Below are 25,828 nucleotides of genomic sequence, written 5' to 3' on the forward strand. Positions count from 1 at the left end.
GCGAGATGAACGCCGCAACCCCAGAGTCGGACATGACTGGACCTAATGGTCAGGGCTCCCTTTACCTTTAGACTCATATGGAGAGAAACTGTCCTTGAGGTCTTGTGGTCCTGAGCCGTTTAAGGCTTTATAGGTCAAAACCTGCACTTTGAATTGGGCCCAGAAACTAATTGTCAGCCAGTATAGTTGGGCCAGGATCGGTGCAATGTGCTCAAACCGTCTTGCCCCTTGTGAACATGGGGCAAGTTCTCATACTGGGCTTGATAGGTCAGTTCAGTGGTTAATTATGCTGAATATCCGCATTGAAAAAACAGAATGCGCAGCTGGTGACATTAAAACACAACGATATAGCAAAGATTTGCTTAAAATGATGAGTCAAAAGCAGCTGCTCAAATTGGGGGGGGGGGGGGACGACGACCCATATTGGTTAAACGTTTAAGTAGGAAGTTACCCTGACAAATGAAGTGTGAGGAATGGAACACAAGTACCTTGTAATGTAATACATTTTCTTAGGCACATTTTAAAGTGACTCTTTAGAAAATGTAGCCATTTGAGACAGTAGTTTTATGGCAGCATTTTTATAAATTAAACAATACTTCAGTAAGTTGCTTCATGGGAGCTGAGTAAATTGGGAAGAGTTTTAACAAATGTACTTCACTAAGTCTTTTGACAGATTGTGCTTATTGATGTGATTTAAGGGCTTAGGGAAAGCAGTGCACCTGCCACATGTGATTGTGGAAAGCATTCCATCTTGTTCCACTTTATTTTTTTCCAAATTCGCCTCTGAACGAGAGAGTTCCAATGTATAATTTAATTTTCTTTTTGCTTTGCCAGAAGATCAATTAATTTTTGAAACTTTTTAACCGCTAGAAGTTCTACATCAGAAAGTACGTGTGCCCTGGCTTTCTATATCATTAAATCTTACTGTATTATTGTCTTAGGTCTGCAGCATCTTGGCATCCTTCAGCAAATGATGCCAAAGGATCATTAGGGAGATGCAAAAAATATTGCCTTCTGCAGTACAATGCAATTACAGACATGAGTTGGAGCCCTCCATCATCAGACAGTATTTCCCTGGGGCTAAATCTGTATATCTCTCCTAGGCAGGTTAGTGCAGTCACAAATGCAGGTGGAGACCACAGGCAGTCTTTAAAAATAATGGAAAACAGAGCTGGATAGCGTTGTATTTCATCCTGTAAGTTATGGAGACTTTCTATCACATGTTTCCAGGTGTATATCTGGAAAAAAAGCATGCTACAGTGTACAATGCATCCAGTTGACTAGCCTTTGAATTAACCAAATGCAAAGGACAGATGGGATGCAGGTGGCACTGTGGTCTAAACAGCTGAGCCTCTTGGGCTTGCCGATCGGAAGGTCGGCGGTTCGAATCCCCGCGACGGGGTGGGCTCCCGTTGCTCTGTCCCAGCTCCTGCAAACCTAGCAGTTCGAAAGCACACCAGTGCAAGTAGATAAATAGGTACCGCTGTAGCGGGAAGGTAAATGGCGTTTCTGTGCAATCTTGCTTCCGCCACAGTTTTCCGTTGCTCCAGAAGTGGTTTAGTCCTGCTGGCCACACGACCCGGAAAGCTGTCTGTGGACAAACACTGGCTCGCTCGACTTGAAAGCGAGATGAGCGGTGCAACCCCATAGTCACCTTTGACTGGACATAACAGTCCAGGGGTCCTTTAACTTTACCTTTAAATAGTAGGGACCTTAGCAGGAGGGAATGGGGGGGGGGTTATACTGAGATACATGTAACTTTTATGGTGATGCTTTTATGGTATTGTGAGCAACCTAGGAGATGTTTTGCCCCCCCCCAAAGGTGACATATAGTTTCATAAACACGTCCCACAAGTGTGTATTCACTATATACCCAACACAGGCCTAGTTATAATAGAACCCAATCCTGTTCAGGGTATGGCATGCTAATCATCTTCCCCACATAAGCCCTGGCATTGTAACTTCCAACTAAATACTTGAAGGGTTGGAAGAATGAAACAGACTTAAGTACAGCCCTCCCCCAGCTCGCTGCCCAAGATGACTCCACTCAAACATTTCATTACGGTAAGTTTTCCATCACCAAAGTGTTACAATAAGCTTAGTGAACAGCTTTGTGTTAGAGCCACCTACATATTCCTCAGACAAGGCCTGGGAGAATTATGTGCCTGCAATATTTACTCTTGGAGTCATGTTAAGGAAATACTCCCATATGTTACCTGTTGAAAGACTTACTGACTCAGTTCGCATGTACAGTGGTCAGGAAGGACATCTGCAAACAATGACATATATTTATTTAAAGTGTTGTTACAGGATTTTGTACCTGTTTCGCTTCTCGGTGATGCTGATAATCAGTTAGCCCCACTCTAGGACATTTATTGTTTTAACATTTGTTTGGGAGCCGCCCAGAGAGGCTGGGGAAGCTCAGCCAGATGGGCGGGGTACAAATAAATTATTATTATTATTATTATTATTATTACCTGCTTATGAGCCTGATCTAGTGCTGTAGCAAAGAATATACATTTTCTTTCGTGCGCCGCAAATTGTCCAGAGCAAAACTCGTGGCATGAACTGACCCTAAGTTTTCTGCACCACCTTCAGTAATCAGGGCCCCTGAAGATAACCCAGACCATTCTCAGTTCATTTCTCACCACGGCCCCACACATGAACTCTTTTACGGTGTGTGAGCTCAAAGGAGACTGAAGAGGTAGGAGGTGTTGATTAGGTGAATGCAGACTGTTTAGAGGAAGGGATTTGTGGTCCTTGCTACCCTAGAGCAGTGGTCTTCAACCAGTGTGCCGTGGCAACCTGGGGTGCCTTGAATGATGGCCGGGGTGCCGTGGGCAACGTTGGCCTCTGTCCCTCATTCCTTCCCTCTCTCCTCTGATGGCCTCTCGCATCGCTGCGTCCCAAAGTATTGCACAGTTGTTTGTTGCAGCAGTCCTGGCTACAAACTCTGCAGGTGAATGGTGCCTCTGGGGCTGGTCAGGGGATGCTAGTTGCCAGGATCTGAGGCAGTCTTGGAGTAAGCGAGCAAGTGGGGGAGGGAGGCCAACCAGCCAGTCCTCCAGCCCTTGCTGTTGAGAATGGACAGTGTGAGGAGGCACCTCTCTTTGGGGCAGGGGGAGGGGCACCTCAGAGACCCGGGGTGGCAGCATCAGCTGCCCGGAGGACTCCCAAGGAGAGGCTGCCAGCTCTGCAGGCATGGGGTGATATAACTGGGCTCCAGGGCCCCCACAGGGGAGCCGCAGAAAGAATGTCATTGGTCAAGGGAGCCATGGACTTTCCCCTAGAGGCATAAATGTGTAAAGAAAACAGTGGTCCCTGTCATTTCGGGCTCCTTGAACCATTAAAGGAAAAGGAAAACACAATTTTTGTTTCCCTGCCTTCCCATTTTGCCCAAGGCATTCCTAATTGAAATCCATATTTAGAAGAAGAAGAAGAGTTTGGATTTGATGTCCCGCTTTACCACTACCCGAAGGAGTCTCCAAGCGGCTAACATTCTCCTTTCCCTTCCTCCCCCACAACAAACACTCTGTGAGGTGAGTGAGGCTGAGAGACTTCAAAGAAGTGTGACTAGCCCAAGGTCACCCAGCAGCTGCATGTGGAGGAGCGGAGACGCGAACCCGGTTCCCCAGATTACGAGTCTACCGCTCTTAACCACTACACCACACTGGCTCTACAGTGGTACCCCGCTAGACGAATGCCTCACTAGACGAAAAACTCGCTAGACGAAGGCATTCGTCTAGCGGAAGGCTGCCCCGCTAGACGAAAAAGTCTATGGGGCTGCCTCGCAAGACGAAAAATTTCGTCTTTTTTTCGTTTTGCGGAGCGCGGCTGTCATTGCCGCTCCGCAAGACGAAAAACCCGCTAGACGAAAATTTTCGCAGAACGAATTATTTTCGTCTAGCGGGGCACCACTGTATTTAGAATGTTTAGTATGGGTGAATGTGTTAGTGAGACTAGTTATATATTTTTAAGCCAACATGCACCATTCTAGGCTTGACTACTGTTCCACTCCTTATAGAAAGTGTCACCGTGTGAATATCTGCTTTATAGCATATCTTTTAAGGTTTGTCTTAACTTGTGTGTTCTCTTGACTTGCAAGGGTTTGAAAAACATCTCTGCAGTGAACAAGTAGTTCAAAAACAAGATGCATACAAAATCCTACTTCAGTATCTGTGCAAAGCTAGCAAGAGATGGGGGAACCCTAAAAAATGTGCTCCTGAATATGGGTTGGGGTGGGAGAGAGAGGTCTCCCAACTGCCCTAAACTGATTTTATTGAATCTGAACTTGGTTCTGAACGTTTGCTCCAACCCCAATTGTACTGACCCAAGGTTTATTTTGAGATATCCCCCCTCCTTTCTGCTGCTGTTTGTTCGTGTTGGTATGGCAATGGTTGGCAAGGAGAGAGTTAAATTTCCAAACCCTATGCATTCCTGACTGGGATATTTAACTGCCACTCATTAGCACCTTAGAGACCAACTAAGTTTGTTCTTGGTATGAGCTTTCCTGTGCATGCACACTTCTTCAGCTCATACCAAGAACAAACTTAGTTGGTCTCTAAGGTGCTACTGGAAGGATTTTTTTTATTTTATTTTGTTTTGACTATGGCAGACCAACACGGCTACCTCCCTGTAACTGCCACTCATTAGTTGCTGAGAGCTGTGTTTTTGGTTAGAGATACAGGAGCCACACATTCACTGACAGAAGAACTTTATGACAGGAAGATCTGTTTGACTGTGGGTCTCCCATGGAAGGTTTTTAAGCAGAGGTTTGGTAGCCATCTATAATGGATACTTTAGTTGAGATCCCAGCATTGCATGGGGTTGGACTGCAGCTCTTTGATTCCTTGAGAACAGAATGACACAGTTGCAGAGTGCTGGAGTTGGATTGTGCTAGGAAGCCTTGGTTTCATCTTTGGTACAGATGCACTGTTTGACCTGAAAGGGGCTGAAGTTTTGTGCATGTTCTGGACACTTGGAAAAGCTTGAGCGCATTTGTGAAAAGGGCACAGAAGTGCCCACAAAGCACCTACATTTCTCGCTGCTGCAACCCATCTTTTCCTAAGCACAAGAGCTTACATTTGAGGCAAGAGAAGGTCATGAGCACCTCCCAACAAAGTATCTTTCTCCATCAGGGATTAGACTGAGACTACCACTACTAGTCAGGGACACAGGTGGCGCTGTGGGTTAAACCACAGAGCCTAGGGTTTGCTGATCAGAAGGTTGGTGGTTCGAACCCCCGCAACAGGGTGAGCTCCCATTTCTCGGTCTCTGCTCCTGCCAACCTAGTAGTTCGGAAGCACAAAGTGCAGGTACCGCTGCAGCGGGAAGGTAAACGTGCGCTGCTGTTGTTCGCCAGAAGTGGCTTAGTCATGCTGGCCACATGACCTGGAAGCTGTACACCGACTCCCTCGGCCAGTAAAGCGAGATGAGTGCCGCAACCCCAGAGTCGTTTGCGACTGGACCTAACAGTCAGGGGTCCCTTTACCTTCACCCTTTTGTCACTACTAGAGCCCCCAGTGAAAGAATGGTGTTGTATAGTCTCATTATCCCACTGGGGATTATGGGACTGATCACATCCCCAGAAGCAAAAGACTTTCTCCCAGGGCTCTGGAGGAGACACAGCTCCCTATCTGCTTTCTTCTCTCGCCTCAAGATAGATTACCCAGCCTTGGGAAAGGTGCAGGCAGGCAGGATCTGCTCTCTTTACTGGGCAAAAAAGGTAACAGGAAACGCTTGTGGCAGCCATAATTTAGGAGCAGTCATTATTTCTCAGTCTGCACCAGTGCAGACTGAGCACTAGCTTTTTGTTCACCTCGTGAAAGAACCTGTGGTAGCCACTGACAACGGTACTGGTATCCTGCCCCATGTGGCTGCTTGCTGCTTGCCATCAGCCATTCTCAACTTTGTGCTGCTGCTGCTGCTGCTCACTGCTTCACTGAGCCTTGTTAATCTGTGAGATGTCACTAAGGTCCATATACCAGCAATAGCAGCTGCAGAATTTAGCCTTGATTGCCTAGTTCATCTGCACTGTTACACCCACCAGGGATCCTCAGTGCTTCCCAATAAAACAGTGCTTCCTATTTTTAAAAACGCTACCCAAACACCACCCAAATACCCACTGATCTTTGTGAACTGTTAATGAAGCAACCTGCTTCTTTAGCCATAGAAAATGTTAGGAAAAGTGATGGGCATTCCTGAGTCTCTAGCCAGCAAGCCACCCCAAGCATGGCTCACTGTTTTTGTGTTGTTTTGTTTTTGTGAGGGGAAAAGAGGCAAAAACCCTATATATACCAATATGAGCTCCTTGGAAGAAAGGTAGAGTACAAATGCAATACAGTAGTACCTTGGTTTACAACCATAATCCGTTCCAGAGGTCTGGTTGTAAACCAAAACAGGTTGTAACCCAAGGCGCGCTTTCGCCAATGGGGCCTCCCCCCCAAAAAAGAGGAGGGGGTTGTAATCCCAAAAAAAGGGTTGTAATCCCAAAAAAGGGATACACACTTCCGGGTTTGACGTGGTTATAATCCAAAACGGTTGCAAACCAAGGTACCACTGTAATTTATAAATCTTAAACACAGGTCAGAAAGTGTAATCCTATAACTGTTTGCTTGGAAATAAGAATCTTGGGTTTTAATGGCTTAGTAGGATCACAGCCTTTGAAATGCCATTAAATGTCAAATGGGTTTGTCATTTCATCCAATTGCGATGCTGATGAGCTAAGTTCATTTACTTAAGATTTTATGTTTCATGGTAGTATTTATCAAATTTGTTGTGACACAAGTGAATAATACGTAGTTCAATTTCCACTTCACATTTAAACATTGTTTTAGGAATTGACCTTTCTAAACAGTGATGGAATTTCTTTCCTCTTTTCTGAAAGTAAGAAAGGATACACAGAAGAATACGTTGGTGGTTCCCGCTTGAGCTGCCCAGAGTGGCTGGGGTGCAATTATGTATTATTATTATTATTATTATTATTATTATTATTATTATTATCCTAAACTTAGTGTCATGTCTGAAACCTGGAGTTTGGTCTGCTTTGCTCAAATAAACCCACAATGCAAAGCCAAGATTGATCTTCACTTGGTAGTCATGGTTCCTTTGAGTGAAAGAAACTTCCGTCCCTGGTTTGGACATAATACTTGGCCAGGGGTTGTGGCTTGTTTCTCCTGCTCACACTAGTAGAGGCCTGAAGCGAAAACATGGTAATCATGGTATACCATGATAATGCTGACAATTCAAACATAACCTGCAACAGCTGTTGCAATGACTAACCAAGTTTGGACATCACCTTCAGATAATGAAAAGACAATCATGACAAAATTTAACTCCTCAGCAATTCTGTTGTTAGAATAATGTTAACACACCTAGACTGAGGCCTGCAAACATCCAAATATTGTGACTGGAATAGATACTTAATGACATGTTTCGGTCAATGGGGCTCAAAGTTAGGTCATGCTGCCATTCTTATATCTAGAGATGTGGGTCAATGGTGTATCATAGTTTTAGTGCAAGGCTATTATATCACTCGTCATTCAGCGACCTATTGTTAAAATGTTTTGACAGGTCAATGGGCGTCACTCAGCTTCCTCTGTTGGCTTTGCCAGTGGGACTTTTTGTGTCTAAAAGCTTCAGGGAAGGAACCTGGAATATCCTAGGTATGCCCACAGCTAAGGCCTGCATTGATAGTTATTTTTCAATTACACTTTATGTAAGATGGAATGATAGCTGATTAAGGTGCCATATCCTCTCAAAGCATTTTTGGATCTCAAGAAAATGTATAGGTGAGGCTCTGATGTACTTCCTTTTTATTTTTATAATTACCACTCGTTAATGCTGAGCCATTGTAGCCTTTCATAATTTGAGTGGTGAATCTGCTCAGGAAATTAACTTCCTTTAATGAATAATATTTACTGTCTGCTTAATTTTATGCTGTGCCTTTGTAACAAATTACTGTAAGTGCATTTTTGGATGCATTGCATGATGGAATTGATTCTTGCTTTGAGAATGGCCAATTTGATGCTTTCGTTTATTTCCAAGGTTGAATGTGAACCTTTATAATAAGTAATGGAAAGGATGTGAATTGTACTCACTTGGTTCCACGAAGATTGCAAAAATAAAACAAAAACGTCAGGAAAGTTTTTAGGATTTATTTCATTTGTCCCCACAGAACATCACACTTCTGGGTGGTTGCTGCTTGGGGCAAAGGTTGGGCAGTAGCCACTGGAATTTCCACTTGATGCTAGAAGAAGCCCACCCGTAACGTTTCATGAATGTCTTGAACTCTGGCACCCTTCTAAACTTACATTACTTTCTGAGCCCTCAACTCTTGGCAGCTATATTTTTCTCAGGCACAGCTGCATGTATTATGCAATGTGCAAAGGGATCTATGAGTTGAGGTACTAATCCAACATGGACAGTAGAAGACTAGAGCAGAACATCTCCTGAAACCCAGTTAGCCAGAAAATAATTCACAAGGGGAGAAGTAGATATGGTAGATATGGTAGTCTCATGGTAGTAGTGAGGTTGGCAAAAAGAGTGGGACTTGCCATGCTTTCCCCAGTAATCAAAGTTGTTAGGCCTAGTTTATTAATGGTGATAGTTTGTTAAATTGACCTGAAAGTTTGTGTGTCACTGTACCTAAAAGTGTAAGTTACATTGTTTGTTTGTCTCATATTGGATGTTGCACATGGAAGAATATAAATTTAACCAACAAATATACATGTTTGTAGCACCTTGTGCCCTCCAGATGTTTTAAACTACAATTTCCATCTTCCACAGCCAGCTTGGCTATGCAGATTGATACCTGCTTTCTCCTAGCTGAAATTTTCTTTTATTGGGTCAGTTTATACTGGAATTGCTTGTGTTTTTGGTGAATTTGGATGCTCTTGTCAGGACGTAAGTGTTCAAATTGTGCAGTTCTGGATGACATGTTTTCCTCCATATTTTCATTTCATAGCTCTGAAAATAAGGACACGTTATTCCATGCTCAGCAGTTTTTCTTCTAAAGTATTGGATGCCATTATAGATTTATGATACAACTGATCAGAAACTCAAGAGAGGTTAAACCACGGAGGAAAAATAAAATGACCAGTAATTAAATTTGGAGAAATGTTTTCTTCGGAAAATTTATTGCCTTTAAGTAAATGTTGGTTTAGGTAACGGGGCCTGTGTAAGGAGAGGGAGAACCCTGACCCAACCTTAGATGTGCATGATAGTTATTGCACATAGCAATTTCCATTTATACAATTAAAATAATAGCACTCTGTGCTTTGTAAAGCTAATGGCATATTCAACTGCAAGTCTTCGGTGAGTAATAAAATAGCTGCAATGCAGAACTGACTTCATTTGCAACGAACGGGTGCATTATATGCGATTCACTAATCTGTTCCATGTACATTTTTTAATTTTTAAAAAACCATACAGAAATGTGCAGTGTATATTCACTTAGAACTTTTCTGTACTGATACAGACTATAGATAGCATCCTGATTTAAAATACAACTATTAATTTCACAACAAAATCACCCCAATGTATAAGCTTAACCAATCTTATATAAATCCAGTAATTCTCTTTTTTTCTATACATAAGTTGCTGTAACAAGCACTTGTTTGTAAGCTGTCAGTTGTTCTACAAAGCAACGTATGCTACATTATCCAGTAACCTGTGCAGTTGAACTGCAAATTCAGGTTATTAAATAAATCATTAATCCAAAATACTTTCTATTCCAGAGTTATTTACCATTATATTAAATATGTTGTTCTTGTTGTTGTTCAGTAATTCAGTCGTGTCCGACTCTTCGTGACCCCATGGACCAGAGCACACCAGGCACGCCTATCCTTCACTGCCTCTCGCAGCTTGGCCAAATTCATGTTAGTACCGGTAGCTTCGAGAACACTGTCCAACCATCTCATCCTCTGTCGTCCCCTTCTCCTTGTGCCCTCCATCTTTCCCAACATCAGGGTCTTTTCTAGGGAGTCTTCTCTTCTCATGAGGTGGCCAAAGTACTGGAGCCTCAACTTCAGGATCTGTCCTTCTAGTGAGCACTCAGGGCCGATTTCTTTAAGAATGGATAGGTTTGATCTTTTTGCTGTCCATGGGACTCTCAAGAGTCTTCTCCAGCACCATAATTCAAAAGCATCAATTCTTCGGCGATCAGCCTTCTTGATGGTCCAGCTCTCACTTCCGTACATTACTACTGGGAAAACCATAGCTTTAACTATACGGACCTTTGTCGGCAAGGTGATGTCTTTGCTTTTTAATATGCTGTCTAGGTTTGTCAATATTAAATATAACTAATCACTAATTTGCTAATACATTTCATAAAATCTTCCATGATACACGTTCTCAAAAGAAGCAAAAATTTATTAGTGTGGTATACAAGCAAGAGGGGGGGGGGAAATCCCCATTAGAAAAGCAAAGGAACTTTAGGAAACAAAACAACAACATGGCTCAGAGGCAAAGGAAGTCATTGTAGATCCACCCCATGGGACCGATTGATTTCCTCTCACTTTTCTTTCAGTTTCAGAGCTTACTGCCTTACACTGGCTTCATCACTTGAGCATCTGAGCATCTTTCTTTAGCAACCATGGCTCATTCTCTGTGAAGGGATAAATCTTGTGTTGGGGCTGTACTATTTCAGAATGTTGATGGGCGTCATATGACTGAATGTTCTTCAACAGATGAATCCCTGCACAGAGAAAAATAAAGTTGGGGGGGAAATGTTTCTAGCTAGCCTACATCCTTGACATAACTTCATGGATTTTTTATTTTATTTATTTTAAATGGTGGAGCATTTCAGCATATGAACTCTCAACTGCACTTCAGAGAGTAAGTAAAGACTCATATAACAATGCCTTCAGCACTAAAAATCTAAAAATTAACATTGTTTAAAGATTGCCCTGGGGTTTCCTGAACAGAGTTCTTTGTTCTGTACCAGATCTCCAGTAGTTATGGTGTTGTGTTAGGTCTAGTGTGACCCAAGTTCAGAACCAACAATCAGGCATGAAGCTCACTGGGTGATCTTAGTTCACTTGCTGTCTCTCAGTCTAACTTCCCTTACAGGTTCAGGCAGGTAGCCGTGTTGTTCTGAGGCAGTCATAATAAATAAACAAAAAAATTGTCCAGTAGCACCTTAGAGACCAGCTAAGTTTGTTCTGGGTATAAGCTTTCGTGTGCATGCACACTTCTTCAGATACACTGAAACAGAAGTCACCAGACCCTTATATATAGTGGGAGGGTGGGTTGGGGTTTCCTTTACAGGGTTATTGTGAGGATAAACTATGGGGAGAACAATGCAGCGCTCCTTTGAAGAAGGGTGAGATAAAAAAAAATCATAAATAATTTTAACTTGCCATTTCAATTGCATGTCCATCACAGTTAGAAATGTGGACATGCAACACCCAAACCGGGGTGCTCAGTGAGCTTGGCAGAACCTGGTCCACTGTTTTTGATTGCTCACTATTCTCAGTGCATAAGACTGAAATTCTGTTTTTAATAAGTAAACAAATAGGGTCAGGATTTGTCCTATTCCTTGTCACCTAGATTTTAAAAAAAATGTGAGCAAGAGTGTTTTAGCACCTTATACATACTTATTTGAGAAGTAAGGACCTTTGTGTAAGATTGGATGGTAAGAATGCATAATACAATTAGTGCACTGCTATAATTTTGCTGTTGTCCCACCCTTGTCTTTTGACAGTTTTAACATTATTTTTTAGTTAATATTTTAATTTGTAAACTACCTTAAGTACATTGGCAACGTGTTGTATATAAGTGCATTAAACAAGTACACAAATAGTGTGTTGTGTGGATACTTACATTTAAATCAAAGGTGAAGGTCAGTTATATGTAAATATGACATGAAAAAGGGACGCAGGTGGCGCTGTGGTCTAAACCACTGAGCCTAGGGCTTGCTGATCGGAAGGTCAGCGGTTTGAATCCCTGCGACGGGGTGAGCTCCTGTTGCTCGGTCCCTGCTCCTGCCCACCTAGCAGTTCGAAAGCACGTCAAGTGCAAGTAGATAAATAGGTACCGCTCCGGCGGGAAGGTAAACAGCATTTCCGTCCATTGCTCTGGTTTGCCAGAAGTGGCTTAGTCATGCTGGCCACATGACCCAGAAAAACTGTCTGTGGACAAACGTCGGCTACCTCGGCTAGTAAATTGAAATGAGTGCTGCAACCCCAGAGTTATTCGCGACTGGATTTAACTGTTGGGTCCTTTATGATATGTAAAGTAAATCCAAATAAGTAGCCTTGATGTGTTTGGAGGGTTTTGTCACCAGGTGGCGATTGATCGCCACCGTCTTTGCCTTCTGTTAAGAGTAATTTTGGAGTTTATGCATATGAAATGGAAGCATAGATGAATATTAATTATTGACATTTAATGACAAATGAATATTACTATTAAATTAATTTGGTTTTATACAAAGATTTCATCCAAAGGCATTTAATATTAAGTTTTAGCCACATTGCTGTGTTGTTTAAATCTAAGTGAGATTCAATCACATCACTTGTCTCTTAAATTTCCATGCAGACCTAGAAACAAATTAAGCTGTACTGTACCTGTGTTGGAGAGATCAGGGGTGTCCAGCTTCCGAGAGACTGTGATCTACTCCCTCTAAAAAAATACTGGCAGTGATTTACCCATTGTATTGACCAGAATTATTGAGCTTTTTTTAGGGAGCCAAAGTTGTTGAGCTTTTTTGAGGGGGCGGAGAAGATAATAATAATAAGTTATTATTTATAGCACGCCCGTCTGGCTGAATTTCCCCAGCCACTCTGGGCGGTTCCCAATCAAGTGTTAAAAACAATACAGCATTAAATATTAAAAACTTTCCTAAACAGGGCTGCCTTCAGATGTCGTTTAAAAATAGGATAGCTGGTTATTTTCTTGACATCTGATGGGGTGGGTGCCACTACCAAGAAGACCCTCTGCCTGGTTCCCTGTAACCTCACTTCTCGCAATGAGGAAACCTCCAGAAGGCCCTCAGCGCTGGATCTCAGTGTCTGGGCTGAACAATGGGGGTGGAGATGCTCCTTCAGTTATACAGGACCGAGGCCATTTAGGGCTTTAAAGGTCAGCACCAACACTTTGAATTGTGCTTGGAAATGTACTGTGATCCAATGCAGATCTCTCAGGACCAGTGTTATGTGGTCCCAGCGGCCACTCCCAGTCACCAGTATAGTTGCCGCGTTCTGGATTAATTGCAGTTTCCGGGTCACCTTCAAAGGTAGCCCCACATAGAGCACATTGCAGCGATCAACCTGTTGGACATCCCTGGTATACAGGTGAAACTTGAAAAATTAGAATATCGTGGAAAGGTTCATTTCTTCAACTTAAAGGTGAAACTAATATATGAGATAAACTCATGACATGCAAAGCGAGATATGTCAAGCCTTAATTTGTTATAATTGTGATGATTATGGTGTACAGCTGATGAGAACCCCAAATTAACAATCTCAACTTTGGGGTTCTCATCAGCTGCGCACCATAATCATCACAATTATAACAAGCAAAGGCTTGACATATCTCGCTTTGCATGTCATGAGTCTATCACATATATTAAACTCCAGTAGCTAATGAAAACAATTGCTTACATAAATAGACTTTTCCACGATATTCTAATTTTTCGAATTTCACCTGTAGATGTTTTAGTGAAATATGCAAATTCATCAAACGGTTGACAGTCTTCAAACTAAACTTTTGTTTTCACTCTTTGTAAAAAGCTTTTCCTCTTCTTTGTTTCTCTCTTTAGTAGAATACAAGCAATGGGGATGGACACAAACATAGCTTTCCCTGGATAGAAAGACTCATTCTGGCCAAAGATTTTTGTTCAGGTGGAGGTGATTCCTCCTCTCCCTACAGCCCCCAGCAGTACTTCCCCCCAAAAAAAAATTCCGGGGGGGGGGTCCCTGGACCCTCCAGAAGAGAGTGGGTGGTGTTGCTGGGGATTACAAAGAGAGAAGAAAGCAGAAGAAAGATGGTTTACTCTGCTGTGGGAATGTCCCCTGAGTAAAATCAGCAGAAGTGAAGTCTCGATCCAATCCATTATAAACTCAGAGTAAATATTTTAATAAAAATACTGAGAGTCTGGGTGGGTGGGAATTGCTCTTCCTTTCAAGTCTGGCTAAGGATTATCTGGAATGGTGTGTGTGTGTGTGTGTGTGTGTGTGTGTGTATAATGAGTTCTTCATTGCTACATTGCTTAAGCAATATTTCTGAGAAGTGATTGTTTCTTTGTTGTTGATGGCAAGTCATTCATTCTAAGGCAATGTGTATAATTCAGATCTTGCTTGAATTATAGTGGTCCGGATCAGCTTGAAATACCTGTTCTTAAACAGAAGTTCTTTGTATGATATATGAATCTACCTAAGTATTTTCTGTTTTTTTTTTCTCCTTAGGGACCTTAGTGAAAACCAGATTCATGCCATTCCTAGAAAGGCATTCCGTGGAGCTGTAGACATTAAAAACCTGTAAGTATTTTTTAATTCCTTCATAATAAAAAGTTAACACCATTTCATTTATTTTATACATAAATCTATATTTGTCTATGCACTTCATTAAGTAATATATGGTGATGCCATATTACTTAAATTGGATTTAGTGGCGAAAACTAAAGAATGCCGCATGCTAATTTTACATCTGTATTAATGTCTGAAATGGCCTATTTCTTCCCCTGATCAAGGGTGCACTTAGTGTTTATATTCTCACTAGAAAATTATTTTAATTGTAAGTATTTTTAAACATTTCAACTCAACAGCATATATATTCCTTACATTAGATTTTTATTTTAAAAATGAAGGCAATGACATTTTAGCATTCCTGAAGAATAAAAACATGTTGCCTCAGGGTTTCCCAGACTTGGATCTCCAACTGTCTTTGGGCTACACTTCCCATCATCCCTGACCGCTGGCCTAGGGATAACCATCTCAAAAAAGACCACACACTGTTTTTACAGACTTTCAAAATATAGATACATTATAAAGTTGATACTTTATTAACCAGTTACCGCATTTCAAGTATTATCTCAGTTCTCCAAGCAGTTGGGCCAACCCAAGGATTTTAATATTTATTTTCTTAACGTTATTTTCTTATTTACATATATTAATGGCCTCATTTACTTGATCATATCTTGGATTTGTAAACCAGAAGTTATGATTAATCCTGGTGGTGCTATGAGATGCACACAACCGTTTCCATTCCTTCCCTTCTCAGCACACCATAATTAATTTTTGAAGTATTCTAGCAACTGCAGTTTTCCATTATGTCCAGATCAGAAAATTATGGTTACCAGGTTTGGAACAAGCCGAGATATTGAATTGTCCTAAAATTGTGGTTTTAGACCCTATATAGTTCCAAACATGGAACAGGAACTATATTTTCCTGTTTTAGATATAATGGGAAACTACGTTTAATTGAAGACTTTGTTGCTCGCCTGCAGAAGAGAAGGAGCCAAGAGATGCTCACCCATTCCAGGCTAATGTGCAGACGTTTCTCTGGGCTTGTTGATCTCTTAATTAATATGTGGCATGATAATTATTCACTCCCAAGGTTCTGAATTAAAAAGTGTGCGATTTACAGAAGCACCTACCTCCATTTTCTCTTCATTAGACGTAATGTGCTTTGAATATGTCAACCCTTTATCAAAACCAGTAAGGCATTCTGGTCTTCTGTATGTTGTTGTTGTTGTTGTTGTTGTTGTTCTTCTTCTTCTTCTTCTTCTTCTTCTTCTTCTTCTTCTTCTTCTCTTCATTTTTTTGTTTGGGTCTGGAATTAGCACTGTCCTCATTTCCCCCCCACCCCACCTTCTTAACTACCAGCAATTGCAAAGATGCATTACATGTTTTATGCAACAATTAGTGAAATGTATATGCATGGTTGGGACATGGGTGGCGCTGTGGTCTAAACCACAGAGCCTAGAGCTTGCCGATCAGAAGGTTGACGGTTCGAATCCCAGCGACAGGGTGAGCTCCCGTTGCTCGGTCCCAGCTCCTGCCCACCTAGCAGTTCGAAAGCACCTCAAAGTACAAGTAGATAAATAGGCACCGCTCCTGCGGGAAGGTAAACAGCGTTTCTGTGCGCTGCTCTGGTTTCGCCAGAAGCGGCTTAGTCATGCTGGCCACATGACCCGGAAGCTGTCTGCGGACAAATGCTAGCTCCCTCGGCCAGTAAAGAGAGATGAGCGCTGCAACCCCAAAGTCGTCCGTGACTGGACTTAACTGTCAGGGGTACCTTTACCTTTTATATGCATGGTTAGTGATATATACTAGAAATTCAAGTGGCAGCATTTTAAACACCTGTAAGATAGATGATGCCTCCATTAAAAGCAGAGGCGAATCTCTTCCAGTCAACTACTGGCTGTATTGGGCTGTATTAATTTTGCCCATTACGCCTCGGAACTTACATGCCAAATGTTAAATCTCCCCCCACCTTCAATTATGCAGTTGAAACTTTTGTATGATGAGTAGTTGCCCTTGAACTAGAGAGTAGTTCAGTTTATGTCTACGAAGAGGCAGTTTAAGGATTTTTCTGAATGCCTGCAATAGCTTCCGCTATTGGATTGCTACTTAAGGGTCTGAGAAACTGACTGGCTGGGATACGAACCTGACTATTTTTGAATAGAACCTTTAATTCTCTCTTTACTGTGACTATCAAAGTGTGTCTTGAAATGATTCGTAGTTGATACCAAAACCTGTGTGAAACTTCATGAAGTCAGTACCTCTGAAACTTCTCAATTCTGGGTTTTTTTATAAAAGCAGTTGGTTGTAAATAAGTAGGCAGTTAATTGTAGTCGATACGAATCGACTTTAAAACACTTGAGAAAATTTGGTAGATGCAAACTCAAATCAAAATGGCCCTAGTTAGAGTCAGTAGCGAAGTTGGTCACCATACTTTATTGCTCAAATGCTCTTGAGTGAAAAAGTCTTGAAGAGAAAAGTGGTGAGCTTGTCAGAATAGGCATTCCACAGAGACTGTGTGTGCACATACTTATGTGAACATAAAGAATTTTTTTTTCTAACATTGATCTGTACAAGTTAAATTAAACTCCCGCAGCACTTCTGTTAGTGATTAAAGGAGAATCTACATCTGCTTCGCGAATGTGTGCATTATCTATCTATCTATCTGTTTATCTGTCTATATAATGTATGTTTTATTACATGTAAGAAATAAACAAAGTAGTTACAGAGTAATCAAAACACACAGCAGATTTGTTTTATCTGCTTTTGAAGTCTTTGAGAGCTGCTTTTACCATTTAGATATCAAAGAGATGAACCATTTCTTTTTTATATATACAGTGCATAATTGTGGGGAACAGACCCTGGTTATAAACAGAATATTCAAGAGAACAAACCAATGGCCTGACCACCACTGATATCTAATAATTTTATTAGGTAAAAGAAAAACCCCAAGTACCTAAATCTTAGATTTTTTTTCCTTTCAACCTTAGCTTGACTTTGGACAGAAATTGTAATAACATTTTGTCTGCAGTATGTAGCTACAACTGGAGCGCAGAATTATTTCTAAACACCACCCATTGATTTGAATATATAACTCTAGCAGGAGAAAGAAGTGTGAGACAGCAGGGAGTTACATGATTGAAGTGCTAATGCTTTCAGAGGAACTTAATAAAGAACCCCTGTGGTGTTTTGTGCACTCTCAACTGAGGGTGAAAAAGAGATAATATGTGTCAATATATTTGATCAGCAGCATATGTGTCTGGAAAGGGGTAAATAAAGTTATTGCTTGCAGAATCCTTGAGGAAAGCTGTCACAGGTATTCTTGATAATTTGTAAAGTCCAAGGACAATTCTCTGGCGCACATATTTTTGAAATGCAGATCATATTAAAGAAGCTTAATATGTTTAGATAAGAAAAAATATTTACAGTAATGTTTCATATATGAACAGAAACGTTACTGTATTGCTTTGTGTTACGTAATGAAAATGAGACTCCGAGAAGGACGGCACCCCCAAGGTGGGAAGACTTTTTGCAGCAGTTATTAAAAAGGGGGCACAGACAATTTCTGGCATCAAACCCCATATGTGGATTAAGGATATTGGGAGGCAGGGCTATAAACATTTAACTGATCGTCACAATAGTTCAAAAAGGTACATAAAATCAATATAACCAGACTTTATGCACTTTGTGAAATGAATAAACCCCGCACACTGTGATTTGCATGTAAAGATTTTCATGCGTTTTAGACTGCTCCCCATAGCAATTCTGGTTTCTGTAGAGAAGAAGTATGTACAAGGGGGTTTGTACAAGAAGTATGTACAAGTAAGGTTTCCCCAAGCAGGCAAAGTAGAAGTAAGACTTTATTATGAACAGTTGCTGTAGTCCCAGATCTCCTCTGGTGTCCATACTGCAGAAACAATGTGTGGTACCCCTGCAGATTTCTTGAATAAGGCTTCCTGGCCCCTCATCATACTGGCTTTTTCCTTGGTACCGAGTTCTGTCTCTCTGCTTCTACTCATTATAATACAGTGGTACCTCGGGTTAAGTACTTAATCCGTTCCGAAGGTCCGTTCTTAACCTGAAGCGTACTTAACCTGGCACCACTTTAGCTAATGGGACCTCCTGCTGCCACTGCACCGCCAGAGCACGATTTCTGTTCTTAAGCGGAGTTCTTAACCTGAAGCGTACTTAACCTGAAACGTACTTAACCCGAGGTACCACTGTACAACACTTTGCATCTTCTTTTTCTCCTCTTGGGATAGGATCTTTGTCTACAGAGAGCCAGCTATGGGCTCTTGAGAGGCTCAGCAACTGCCAGTGTGGTGTAGTGGTTAAGAGCGGTAGTCTTGTACTCTGGTGAACCGGGTTCATGTCTCCGCTCCTCCACATGCAGCTGCTGGGTGACCTTGGGCTAGTCACACTTCTTTGAAGTCTCTCAGCCCCACTCAACTCACAGAGTCAAAACAAAATAGAAAATTCTTTCCAGTAGCACCTTAGAGACCAACTGAGTTTGTTCTAGGTATGAGCTTTCGTGTGCATGCACACTTCTTCAGATACACTGAAACAGAAGTCACCAGATCCTTAAATATAGTGAGGGAGTGGGGAGGGGTATTACTCAGAAGGGTGGTGGGAATGGGTGATCAGCTGATAGGTGTGGAAAACCTGTTGATGGCTCTTAACGGCTGCAATTAGTCTTGCAGGGAAAGGCAAGGGGTGAGATGGCTAAAGATAGCTTTGTTATGTATAATGAGATAAGAATCAAATGTCTTTGTTCAGACAAGGTTTCTCCATGGTTTTAAGTTTGGTGATTAGTTGCAATTCAGCCACTTCTCTTTCCAGTCTATTTCTGAAATTTCTTTGTATTAAGACAGCTACTTTGAGATCTTTTATAGAATGTCCTGGGAGATTGAAGTGTTCTCCTACTGGTTTCTCTGTCTTGTGATTCCTGAAACCAGTAGGAGAACACTTCAATCTTGTTTTGACTATGGCAGACTAACACGGCTACCCACCTGTAACTTCACAGAGTGTTTGTTGTGGGGGAGGAAGGGAAAGGAGAATGTTAGCCGCTTTGAGACTCCTTAGGGTAGTGATAAAGCGGGATATCAAATCCAAACTCCTCCTCTTCTTCTTCTTCTTCTTCTTTACAAGTGGTGCTGTGGTAAACCTCCAAGCCTATTGGGCTTGCCGATCATAAGGTTGGCAGTTCGAATCTGCACAATGGGGTGGGCTCCCGTTGCTCTGTCCCAGCTCCTGCCAACCTAGCAGTTCAAAAGCATACCAGCAAGAGTAGATAAATAGGTACTGCTGTGGCAGGAATGTAAGCGGCATTTACATGTGCTCTGGTTTCTGTCCCGTTGTCCCTGGGCATGAGAAGTGGTTTAGTCATGCTGATCACATAACTTGGAAAGCTGTCTGCTGACAAAGACTGGTTCCCTCAGCCTGAAAGTCTATTTTATCCAGGGGTCCTTTACCTTTACATGAGAATTCCACATATCCATAATTTTAACAACCTCACAGTATCTGCATTTTTTTAATTTTTTTTAAAGTATTTGCCTTTTTTGGATAGAGAAAACATTATTTAATTGGCAGGGATCTTAAAAACACAGTCAGAAAGACATACACTACTTTCCAATAAACCTGCTAGGATCACTAAACATATCAGGAGGAAAGAGTTTGGTTCTTACACCTCAGCTGTTACCATGTTATTCAATCAGACTAGTATTTTGCCTAATTTTTATTTAGTATTTTGGTTTGTTGACACTCGTAAGAATACTTTGCCTGCTGAGTAAAGGATAAGATTTGGCGATAGAAGGGGGAGGGTTTCTTCAGCCAGTGGCAAACTTCTTAAATAACTTTTGCATTGAAATTTTTCTCTCTGACTAGTGTACTCTCAATAGCCTTTTTAAAATCAGTTGCCGCTATTCCACACTGCCTCAAAGAACACGAAACAAAGAGAAAAAACACTACATTTTAATCAGCAGTCTTGCTGCCAAGAAAATGGTTTGTGCCAAGTTTTATCCCAGAGTGAACAGGAAAAAAAAATGTGGGAAAGGAGCAAGTTTGAAAACTGCTATCCAGCCTCAGCTACAGCAGTGTTTGGAAGACATCATTAAAAGAAGGACCCCCAACTTCTTCTTTTTTCAGATGCACCTGAACTCATGCCAATTTAGGAGAAGAAATCTGCCTTTCAGCTCTTGTAGGACAAGATTTGCTCGAGTGCTTTCTGTGCCGTTAAATCTTTCCCTTTGTGTATAATATGGATGATTTAGGAGCAGCTGTGTCAGTGCTGATTTATACATTGACAGCTAAGGATAATAAGATATGGGGCCAACATACTGCTCACCCTTTTACAGATTAACCTGCAGACTGCATTAGGCAAATTTGATGGCATTAAAAGATTTTACCAATTTGTCTGGAAACAATTTCTCTTTTGTGTTGTGTCAGGGGATAACATTTCATGCCATTGTACTAATTTAAATGGCTTAGATAAATTACTCTGGAGGTTAGAGAACTGTACTGGATATATTATTTTGGCCCTTTAAAATAAAAAGCCTATTAACTAAATTGTTAAATGCCCTTAATTAGTTAAAATGGAAAGTGCCTGGGAATTTTTTTAAAAAACACAAACATTGCACCAAAATGATTAACTGCAGTGTCTAGAAAATGATTGTTCTAGCAGACAAGTAACATACTGCAGTATGCAGTGAAGAATACAGGAAAAATAGGGAACGATCCAGTGTGAAGTTTTATTGCGCAAGCTGAGAGCAGTGTAACAGCAGTACTGCACCCTTGTACTGCTTCCATTAATCCCAATGGATTGAACTCCTAGTGAGTATATTTCTGAGTATATACAGTCCTTGGTCGTGCCTGCAAATACTCTTGCTTCCAGTCACACAACCTCTCAAGTTAAAATGAAGCCATGTATTAATGGTAAAGGCACCCCTGACCGTTAGGTCCAGCCACGGATGACTCTGGGGTTACGCGCTCATCTCACTCTATAGACCGAGGGAGTCGATGTTTGTCCACAGACAGTTTTTCCAGGTCATGTGGCCAGCATGACTAAGCCACTTCTGGCGAACCAGAGCAGCGTACGGAAATGCTGTTTACCTTCCTGCCGGAGCGGTACCTATTTATCTACTTGCGCTTTGACATGCTTTCAAACTGCTAGGTGGGCAGGAGCTGGGACCGAACAACGGGAGCTCACCCTGTCACGGGGATTCAAACCGCTGACCTCGTGATCGGCAAGCCCTAGGCTCTGTGGTTTAGACCACAGCACACCCCCCCCCACACATCCCTAAGCCATGTAGAGGTAATCCCAAATTCAAGGACTTATTGCGTACTGTAGCTCTTTAGCATTGCTGGCATGCACCTTTCCTGCAGTCAGTTAAAAGCAGATGTTGTTCCATACAACACTTCATATAGAACTTCATTCCTCTTTGGAGGGGTGGCCTGCAGACTGCATCTGGCCCGCCAAGCTGCAAGAAGTGGTCATCTCTTCCTGCAGGTCTGAGCAGGAGATAAAGTGCCCTGCCAGTGTGGTGTGGTGGTTAAGAGCGGTAGACTCGTAATCTGGTGAACCGGGTTCGCGTCCCCGCTCCTCCACATGCAGCTGCTTGGTGACCTTGGGCTAGTCACGCTTCTTTGTAGTCTCTCAGCCCCACTCACCTCACAGAGTGTTTGTTGTGGGGGAGCAAGGGGAAGGAGAATGTTAGCCGCTTTGAGACTCCTTCGAGTAGTGATAAAGCGGGATATCAAATCCAAACTCTTCCTCTTCTGCCTGCTATTTATAAGAGTAAAAGGTGGCATTTCCACTTTCCCCCAGAACAATGCGGGAGTGGGGAAAGAAGCAGTGCCTCTTACTTTGCACAGAACGATCTGTGTGAAATTAAAAGGCAGAGAAAGGCGAGGGGCAAGAAAGATGGAGCAAGATCCCAGGTACACACTAGCCATTCCAGACTGCCTGCATGTGGCCCACAGATACTGTATATGATTTTCAATGCAGCCTTTGAGCCAGAAAGGTTAGCCATCCCTGCTGTACAGCACTGCATTATTCCCTGTTATGGTTCTATAATGCAAAGGCGCACACACTGATGCATCAAATGTAGAAATAACAAGCAAAAAAAAAAAGTTTGTACACATTGTGTGATTTAAAAATAAATAAATAAATATTTGCATTAGCTCATTTGTAGTTCTGTGAAAGTGAAATGGATCTTTAAAAGAAGTATAGGACAGAAACTGGCTGTTGACAGGACTGCATTGTGTGGTGTGTAGTGGCATAGATACAAGCAGCCAATGTAGGTTAAAACCCCAACACAGAAATTTTGGGCGGAGAAATGAGGGCACTGAATCTAGATCCTTGCTGCCTCTCGTAAGAGCTGTTCTTCAGGTGTTAGTAGTTTTGCAAGGACATAATGAGTGCAGTATGCAGTAAAAGTGTCGGCAGGAAAGGGAGGACAAGTGATCCAATAGGCACAGGTGAGTCAATAGTGAATCCAACATCCCATTCCTGCTAAGACATCCACCCGTTGAGACCCTATGAGCGTATATGTAAAATTAACATTGCCACCCCCCCCCCCCAATGTGCATCACTTTGCACTTGTTTCCCTCTAATTGCATTTTTCATTTTACCACCCATTCACCCAGTTTGGAGACCTCGTTTTGGAACAATTTACCATTATTCTTTGTTTTAACAACCCTTTGAACAATTACAGTTATGAGCAAACTTGCTCACCTCACTGCTCACTCCTAACTCTGGATCATTTATGAACAACTTAAAAGGCGCAGATCCTGGTATCAGTGTAACACAGGAAAGCTATGCATTCAGTTCAGTAGCACATACTATGATGTTCTATCAAGAGAGTTGACATGCAAATTTGCTTTGGAATGTAATTCTTTTAAGAAACCAGTTTTTATTGATGTTACAGTAGCATTACCTTATTATGTTGTATGTTCTCTCTCTCTCTCTCTCTCTCTATATATATATATATATATATAGTTGTTGTTCAGTCGTTCAGTCGTGTCGGACTCTTCATGACCCCATGGACCAGAGCACGCCAGGCACCCCTATCCTCCACTGCCTCCTGCAGTTTGGCCAAACTCGTGCTAGTCGCTTCGAAAACACTGTCCAACCATCTCATCCTCTGTCGTCCCCTTCTCCTTGTGCCCTCCATCTTTCCCAACATCAGGGTCTTTTCTAGGGAGTCTTCTCTTCTCATGAGGTGGCCAAAGTACTGGAGCCTCAACTTCAGGATCTGTCCTTCCAGTGAGCACTCAGGGCTGATTTCTTTAAGGATGGATAAGTCTGATCTTTTTTGCAGTCAGTGGGACTCTCAAGAGTCTCCTCCAACACCATAATTCAAAAGCATCCATTCTTCGGCGATCAGTCTTCTGTCATATATATATATGACAGTAAGTGCAGTTTATAAAACAAATAAATGGCAACTCAGGGGTTAAGACAAAGGACAAGCTGAAAAGTTGAGTTTAAAGGAGTAATTTGAAAGGGGATGGGTAATGAAAGTGTTTCATAAAGAAGTACCAGACCTAAGGAACAACCAACAAGAGAAAGGACACATTTTGAAGGAGAAGACCTGGTGGTGGTGGAGTGGAAGGCATGAAGGTCAGACCTGCTCTGGTCAGACCTCACCTGGAATACTGTGTACAGTTCTGGGCACCACAGTTCAAGAAGGATACTGACAAGCTGGAACGTGTCCAGAGGAGGGCAACCAAAATGGTCAAAGGCCTGGAAACGATGCCTTATGAGGAACGGCTTAGGGAGCTGGGTATGTTTAGCCTGGAGAAGAGAAGGTTAAGGGGTGATCTGATAGCCATGTTCAAATATATAAAAGGATGTCATATAGAGGAGGGCGAAAGGTTGTTTTCTGCTGCTCCAGAGAAGCGGACACGGGGCAATGGATTCAAACTACAAGAAAGAAGATTCCACCTAAACATTAGGAAGAACTTCCTGACAGTAAGAGCTGTTCGACAGTGGAATTTGCTGCCAAGGAGTGTGGTGGAGTCTCCTTCTTTGGAGGTCTTTAAGCAGAGGCTTGACAGCCATCTGTCAGACATGCTTTGATGGTGTTTCCTGCTTGGCAGGGGGTTGGACTGGATGGCCCTTGTGGTCTCTTCCAACTCTATGATTCTATGATTCTATAAGGTTGTGGACAGGGCCATAGTACCATCTGTTAAAATTCATATCTCATGCCAAAGCTCAGTCAAGCTGGGATACTTTGATTTTAAACTAGGTTATAATCCTTATGTAAATTGAGCCATACCATGAATGTTTACGCTAGGGTTGTAGCAGACCTGCCCCACCCATGAGGCAAGTTGAGGCGACTGCCTTGGGCAGCAGGATCCACAGGGGTAGCAGATCCCAATGTAGATCTCCCACCACCCCTTTTTTCCTGATACAGATACTCACTCACATCTTCTTCTCTGAAGGAAGGGACACCATTTTGTGGTTTGCCTCGGGTGCCAAAATGACATGGGCTGGCCCTGCGTTGTAGGTACATTGTACTAGACAGTATCCTAAAAGCAGGATGCTGCCTAAAACATTGTAACAGTGTTACTTCAGAAGATGTAGCTTTGCCAGTGCAGATCTTGCCTTAGTGAAACAAGTCAGTAGAAACTGAACCTCTTTGCGAAAGAGTTTTGCTTAGAAGTAAATCCCACAGATTTTACTGCACATTATTTGGAAGCAAGTGTGTTTAGAATCAGATCTTAAACCAGTGTAAATCAAAGCAATTTACGTTTAGGGGCAGAGTAGACTGGAACTGTTAGAGCATGGGTAGGCAAACTAAGGCCCGGGGGCCAGATCCGGCCCCATCGCCTTCTAAATCCGGCCTGCGGACAGTCCGGGAATCAGCATGTTTTTACATGAGTAGAATGTGTCCTTTTATTTAAAATGCATCTCTGGGTTATTTGTGGGGCATAGGAATTTGTTCATTATTTTTTCCCAAAATATAGTCCACCCCCCCACAAGGTTTGAGGGACAGTGGACAGGCCCCCTGCTGAAAAAGTTTGCTGACCCCTGTGTTAGAGCAACTGAAGCCAGCTTCATATTAAGCACTCCCCTTAAAAGTAACTGATACTATACTTGCTTCCAAGTTAAAATGCTTAAAATCAAGCAGCTCAGTGGCAGTAAAAAAATACAAGCCCTATTCAGGCATTCAGATCGCTTGAGATAGTAATTGTGTAGGGGAAGTTGTGATGTGGGAAGCCTGTTCTACATGGGTACGTTTCCTGCTCATGTTAAACTCCTGCTTCCATGTGGCACCTACATTCCTAGAACAGGCTCTCCACTTCAGAACCCACCCCACATGTGTGGGGGAGCAGGGGACGGAGACAGCAAACATTCAATAGTATGG

General features: G+C 42.1%; 1 protein-coding gene across 8 annotated transcripts in view; it reads left to right on the forward strand.

Annotated features, from left to right (window-relative positions):
• Positions 1–25,828, forward strand: part of SLIT2 (slit guidance ligand 2) — a 226,834-nt gene that overhangs the window by 110,572 nt on the left and 90,434 nt on the right. For all 8 annotated transcript variants that reach the window (XM_033161243.1, XM_033161248.1, XM_033161244.1 and 5 more), the window contains exon 5: positions 14,406–14,477. In XM_033161243.1, coding sequence (XP_033017134.1) covers positions 14,406–14,477 — 72 coding nt within the window. The remainder of the gene's footprint in view (positions 1–14,405; positions 14,478–25,828) is intronic.

This window comes from Lacerta agilis, chromosome 9 (genome assembly GCF_009819535.1).
Source record: "Lacerta agilis isolate rLacAgi1 chromosome 9, rLacAgi1.pri, whole genome shotgun sequence".
Classification (NCBI taxonomy): domain Eukaryota; kingdom Metazoa; phylum Chordata; class Lepidosauria; order Squamata; family Lacertidae; genus Lacerta; species Lacerta agilis.